The sequence below is a fragment of the Octodon degus genome, unplaced genomic scaffold (assembly GCF_000260255.1).
Source record: "Octodon degus isolate 3935 unplaced genomic scaffold, OctDeg1.0 scaffold00035, whole genome shotgun sequence".
In the NCBI taxonomy this organism is placed as follows: domain Eukaryota; kingdom Metazoa; phylum Chordata; class Mammalia; order Rodentia; family Octodontidae; genus Octodon; species Octodon degus.
This window is the reverse complement of record NW_004524611.1, coordinates 14128262-14134958: the sequence shown is the minus strand read 5'-3', so window position 1 is coordinate 14134958 and position 6697 is coordinate 14128262. Positions and strand designations below refer to the sequence as shown.

The following is a 6697-nucleotide window of genomic DNA, read 5'->3' as shown; positions in this document are numbered from 1 at the left end:
TCCCCCACAGCTCAACTTAACAGCATGGCTTTATTTTTTATATTTCGACTTCATACTTTTCTACTGGATGGTTAAGACCAAGGTAAAGCAGGAAATATGGTACTTTTAAAATGTCAAGTGCTGCATACCTATAATCCCAGCACTTGGGAGGCTGAGGCAAGAGAATTGCTGAGAGTTGTAGCCAGCCTGAAGGACATAATGAGACCTTGTCTCAAAAAAACCCAAACCAACCAACCAAACAGAAAACCCCAAATGTCAGGCTCTCCCCGCTGCTAGTGTATACAGACTCAACTGGATTTTAGAGCTTCATTGTGCACCCTTCTGTGTTCTGTCCGAAGCCTCCTCCGTTGTGATACTCCCCCATCCCAGTGTTAGCCCACCACGTAGTCAATCGGATGGGAAGTGTTCACATGTCTGCTTCCCCATCAAAAAGGGAGAGCCCTGAATGTAGGAGTGCGCAGCCCAAGGTCTGGCACAGGATGGGCATTGAGCGAATGTTGGAGAGGTGGATCCCGGGGAGGGAGGGAGGGGGCAGGATGGTGAGTTGTGCTTGCATTTGTCTCGGCGAGTGCTCATCAGGAACTGACCCAGCTTGCTGCCACAGTGCTCTGCATACTCCCGAATGTCACCAGTGGACCACAGCGCTCATGCTTACCCTCTATCGGGTACTTAGTGTGTGCCAGGCGGTGTGCTGAGCTCCTTGTAGGCGGCCACACCCGTGGTGGCCTTCTTCTCTCTGCCTTGTCCAGGAAGCTCCAGCGACTCCGATCTCTGCTCTTTCTCAGATCTGTTGACTACTCTTCTTCTTGGGCCTTCTCACTTGCCTTCTGCATTACTTGGAACATGTCCTCAGATACCTGCTTGGCATGGTCCCTCTCCTCTGTCACCTATGCTCTAGTGTCGCCTCTGCAAAGCTCCCCCAAGTCCTGTACTTGCCACAGCCAGTACACCATCTCCCTCCCTCTTCTTTTGCTCCCAGCACCTGGCACAGCAGGCTCAGTCTCCAAGGCCCTTAGTTATGCTTTCTCACCCTTGTTTAATGATTTTTGTACCATGTTTGAGGGAAGTACCATGCTTTTGGTTAATAATAATGATGTCGTATTTATTGGGCACCTCTTATATGCCATCCGGGTTGGTGATGCCATCCACAGATGAACCCACTCAATCCACATCACACTACCCTCTCTGGGGGAAGCTCAGAGTCACTTGTGGTCCTGCAGTGTAGACAGGGACTGCCACCATGGGGTGTCAGTAAGTCTGCCCAGTTACCTGTGTTCTTCTGCTTAGCTTCGTGGGTGACCCTGACAAGCTTCTGCACATCAAGATAGAAGATTCCTCAGAATCCAAGATTTTGCCCTTTTTCCGCCACCTCTGTCACTTCATCGGTAAGGAGTGCTCCCTAACAGGAGGGCCACTTGCCTCACTGAGGAGACAGAAGGCTGTGATGCTTCCTCCTCAGGCCTCTCCCTGGTTGTGACTCCCAGTGCTCAGGTTAGGGAGGACACTGGCCCGGCCCAGCATGGACAAGCCCTGAGCAATGGAGCAGCCATGGGGCTTCCTGGAGGTCCAGTGACAGCATCAGGCTGTGTGCCCAATGCCCTGTGTTCTGACCCTGTGCGACTGCCGTACCTTTTTTTTTGGTGGAACCAGGGATTGAACTCAGGTCCTTGCGCTTGCCAGGGAAGTTCTTATTCTATTGAGCCATGTCTCTGGCCCCTGCCATGCCCTTTTGATTGTGGGTGGGTGTGTGTCATGGATCTCAGACCATCCCTGAGCCCATCCCTGTTCCGCCCCGTGGATGGGGGAAGAAGACTGCCAGGGTCTCTCCAACACCAACTTCCACAGTTCCCCCTGTTCCTTGTCCCTCTCTGTCTGCCACTGCACACAATTGAGGCCTGCTAACTGCTTAACATGCAGAGAGTGGAACTTTAGTCCCCCAGTCTTGGGATTGTCTGGGAAAGCAAGATCCCTGGGACAGCAAGCCTGAGTCAGAATGGAGGCCACACCCCGAGCTTCCTGCCTGGCGCCAGCACAGCCCCTGGCCTGAGTGCCTGCATGAGCTACCGGAAATGGCGCTGTAGTCCACTGCCCCTTATTTTCCCAGAATACCACCACTGTCACTTGACTAGAACCCGAGTCTCAGGTTTCTGTGTGCCGTACCATGGGATGGCAGAGCCTTTTGGTATGGAGGCACTTCTCCCTCGCCTCACCTCCCTGGGCAGCTTCAGGCCAGCCCTTTACTGATCGTGCCTCAATTTCCTCATCTGTGCCAGGAGGGGATTGGCCTTAATCATCTCCAAGTCTCTTCCAGCCTCGACAGTCTGTGTTTTTTCACTTGGTATGTTTACCCTTAGTCTTGGGGGTTCCCAGGCCAACCTGGGCAGGACTCACAGCCTCAGGGACTGTAGGGTGATAGCTGGCATTTCTATGCCAGGCACTGGGCTAATCATGAAATAGAATAAAACACCACAGGGGAGGAAGGTATATGCTGTTGACCTGCTTTCTAGATGAGGAAACTGGTTTGAAAGGATTTGCCCACATCTGGCCTGTGCTGCTGTGCTAGTGCTAGGGGGCCTTGAGTGGTAGCCCTGTCATGCTTAGGTCAGCTGGTGGCCCATCTTCCTGGGTGAGAATCCTGGACAGCTAGGAAAAGACCTTGGCCTGATGAAGCTGGCACCTAGGCAGGATTCTCCAGAGCTGCGTGCCAGGCCCGAGGACCCCCCTGTGCTAGCCGGTGTGTCTCCGAGCAGCCACGTGACTTGCCCAAGTCCCATACTGCTTGCTGTGAACTCAGGCCTTCAGGCCACCATGGCCAGTGTTCTGACAGCCACCCAGGACTGCAGGGATAGGGCTGTGTAAACACCACCCTTTCTTCCCTTCCTTCTGCAGAAATTCACCTCCACCTGGGCTCCGTCATTCTGGTGTTTTCCACAAGGGGCATCAGTCGCAGCTGTGCAGCTGTGGTAGCCTTCCTCATGCACAAGAAACAGGAGACCTTGAAGGTACGTGCGTTCACTGGACCAGGCTCAGCCCGCAGCCCCCGTGTCCTTATCCCCTGAAGGAGTCAGAGCTGGACCTGTGAGGGACAGGAGCCCAGTCCTGCCTGAGCTCTGGTGGGGGGTAGGAAGGGAAACCAAGAGGGAGGGGGAGCCAAATCTAGGGTGAACCCTGTACCTGGCATCCAAGGGCAAGGATCCAGTGCTCCAGACTGGAGGTGGAGGCTGGGTACACGGCGCTGGCTGGGGCAGGCTGGAGCGCATTGGCACGGCTCCCCCATTGTCTCTGTGCCCACTAGGTTTGCCTGGGAGTTTTCCTAAGTCACAGAATGGCAGTGCTGGCAGGGCCTCGGCAGTTTCCTGCACTAGCAATCTTTCTTCACCGTGAGAGCAGGACCTAGACAGAGAAGGGAAGAAGGAAGCCATCCTGGCAACCCCAGGAGGAACCAGGGCTCCTGACTCCCAGGCAGTGCTTTCTCAGGGGCCCGTTCAGGTCCTTAGAGCAGGCATCCCCCTCCTCCCAGCCACAGACTGGTAGTGCTCCAGGGCCTGTTAGGAAGCTGGACACACAGCAAGAGGCAAGTAGTGGGTGAGGAGGCACAGCTTCATCTGTATTTATAGCTGCCCCCACCTCCCATGATACTGCTTCAGCTCCACCTCCTGTCAGTTGAGCTGCAGCTTTAGATTCTCATAGGAGCGCGAAGAACTATGAACTGTGCAGGTGCAGGATCTAGGGTGCAGGCTCCTTTGAGTCCCCAAACCATTTCCTACCCCAATCTCCATTTGTAGAAAAATTGTCTTCCATGAATTTCCATAGAAATTCCTTTCTATGAAAGGTTGGGGACCACTGTCATAGAAGACTTGGGTGAGATCTGATAAATCATTACATTTGCATAGGGGCGTGTTTAAGGGGAGAGGAGAGGCGGGACAGAGAATAACCCTAGTCAGAACTTACTGGCCAATGGTTTAGGGACCCCATGTGATCTCTGGGAACAATTCTACTTCTGGGTCTGCACCCCATAGAAATGGAAGCAAGCACTCAGAGAGACATGTGCACACCTATATTCATGGTAGTGGTATTCACCATGCCCAAGAGGTGGAAACAGCCCAGCATCCATGGACAAATGGGTGGATACAGAAAATGCTCTATGCTGTGAAATATTTTTCACCCTCAAAAAGGAAGGCCATTCTTCATGGTACACAGGCCTATAATCTCAGGGCATGGGCTGCTTGCTGGGGCTGGCAGGGTAAGAGCTGAGTGAGAAGAACTGTTTTGCCACTCAGCTTCTCTAAGTTCTGTAGTGGCTAGGCCCTTAGGGTGATGGGGGTCATACTGGTCCAGCGCCCCAACCCTCAGGGACCCTGGAGGGAGGTGCACAGCCCACCTGTCTGGGCTTGGTTGTCCAGGCTGTGGTCAGTGGTTGGATGGGCACAGGGGGCCCTGATGTCTAGATGACCCTGTTCTTAGGAAAAACTCTGGCACTCCCTCCATGGAGTAGCAGTCTCATTCTTATCTGTATGAAATCTTGTTGCTGGGTACTCCATCTAGACTACTGTTGGCTAAAAAACTGCACAGCCCAGAGCTGTGGTCAGGAAGGACTGCCCCTGTACTCTGAATGGCACTCAGCTTCTCCTGTTACCAGGTAGTGCCCAGGATCACTGGCACCAGTTGGCCAAGGCTGTCCCCAGGAGCACTTCCGGCTTCCCGTTGTCTGTGTGTGCAGAGGTGCTGGCCGCTCTGCCGCTCCCTGTCTATGCCGTGGGGGGATGGGGGGTGGATATGCATAGTTCATCTGTGATGATCAAATCCCTTGGGACTTGCAAAGGAATTGGGCCACTCCTGGGCCCAAGGGACTGACTACTAGGGCCCAGCTTGGCTTCTCAGGTCCTAAGGCCAAGGTGTGGGGTTCAGGGAGTGATATGACAAGAAATTGGTGTCCAGAGTCTCTGGCTTCAGAGCCACCCATGACTTGAGTTTTCAAAGCTTTGGTGCAAGGTTGTGTGGGATCCCAGAGCCAGCATGCTTTTAAGAAGAAACTGAATCCAGTGCCTTTAGGTTGCTGGGAGTAGCTTTGTCCCTTAAAGATCTTGGGGCGGGGGGGGGGGCAGTGAGAGACACTGAAAGGATTTATAATAGCTAATAGTGGCAGAGGGCTTTTAATTCCTTACGTGTAATAAAAACTCATTCACAGGACCTGCAGCTTAGGATACTGCTAGTATCCCACCTTGGCGGGGCATAGAAAGGCTGGGTGACTTGCCAGAGGTTGCATCACTCTCAATGTCAGAGCTCAAATCCAAAGGCAGTAGGCCCAGCTCCAGATCCTGTACCAGGGAGCAATGTGTGCACTGGCCGTGGGCAAGAGGGTTTGTGGGCCTTCTAACGGCCTGCTGCGGCCCAGCCAGTGCTGCACAACTCCACCCTGTGGATCCACTTGAAAAGAGAAAATTGTAAAATACACAGAAAGTTTACCATCTTCACCATTTTACAATGTGTGCTTTAGTTCTGTTTAAGTACATTCACATTGTGCAATCAACCTAAACTTTCACCTCTTGCAAGTCTGAAACTCTATACCCACAAACAACTCCCCACTCCCTCCCTCCCCCAGCTCCTGGAAACCACTGTTCTATTTTCTACCTCTGTGAATTTGTCTACTCCAGGTACTTTACATAATTTCCTTCCTTTTCAAAGTATATTTATTATATGTAAAATCCATCACCAAGCCCATCTGGTTCAGATGTTTTCTGTTTTTGAAAGTTATGGTAATTAATATTTAATTAGGGATATGGGGATTGAATCCAGGGCCTCCCCACTGAGCCACATCTCTAGCCCTTTTGAAAATTTTTGTTTTGAAACCAGGTCTCGCTAACTTGCGCAGGCTCGCCTCAAACTTTGATCCTCCTGCCTCAGCCTCCCAGACAGCTGGAATTATAGGCATGTGTCACCATGCCTGGATGGGAATATTAATTATTTCATTTCAGAAGATAATTGTTTTTAATAAATTGGTGATTTACATTTGTGTGTATAGATCTGTTCAATATATTCTTTTATTATTCTTTTTGTATATATAGAACCTGTAGTGATATCCTTTTTACTTTCTGATATTAACAATTTATAACTCTTTTTCTTTAGCTTGAATGAAGTCTCATTGATTCTGTTGCTTTTTTCATGAAAAAACAGCTCTTTGTTATTGACTTCCTGTCTTCAATGTAAATCTTTTACATGTCAGTATCTAGTTTCATTCATTAAAAAGACTCAATGGTTTTGTGCTAAATCCAGTGGCACAAATATCTCAGATATTTGGGAAGATGAGGCAAGAGGACTAAAAATTCAAGACCAGACTGAGCAACTTAATGAGACTCTGTCTCAAAATAAGTAGGGCTGTGATGTAGCTCAGTGGTAGAATAACTCCCTACCATGCGTAAGGCCCTGGGTTCAAGTCCCAATGCTGTGAAAACCAATCAAACAAAACCAAATACCAATAACGGGGTCCCATGACCATGTATGTGGGATTTACTCGGTCCCATTTCTTTTATTACACTGGGCAACTGGATTCATGTCAGCACTGCACTGGATTACTGTGGCTTTTTTTTTTTTTTTTTTTTTTGGCTCCAAATGCCTTCAGGGCAGGTTTGGCTGGCTTGAGTTGTGGGGATGGAACCACAGCAACCTGAGCCTGACTGCTTTGTTGAAGCAGCCACTT

At 50.6% G+C, this 6697-nt stretch overlaps 1 protein-coding gene across 3 annotated transcripts in view; it reads left to right on the top strand.

Annotated features, from left to right (window-relative positions):
• Positions 1 to 6697, top strand: part of Styxl1 (serine/threonine/tyrosine interacting like 1) — a 63541-nt gene that overhangs the window by 54209 nt on the left and 2635 nt on the right. For all 3 annotated transcript variants that reach the window (XM_004630447.2, XM_023714392.1, XM_023714391.1), the window contains 2 exons: positions 1288 to 1385; positions 2890 to 3002. In XM_004630447.2, the coding sequence (XP_004630504.1) occupies positions 1288 to 1385; positions 2890 to 3002 (211 nt within the window). The remainder of the gene's footprint in view (positions 1 to 1287; positions 1386 to 2889; positions 3003 to 6697) is intronic.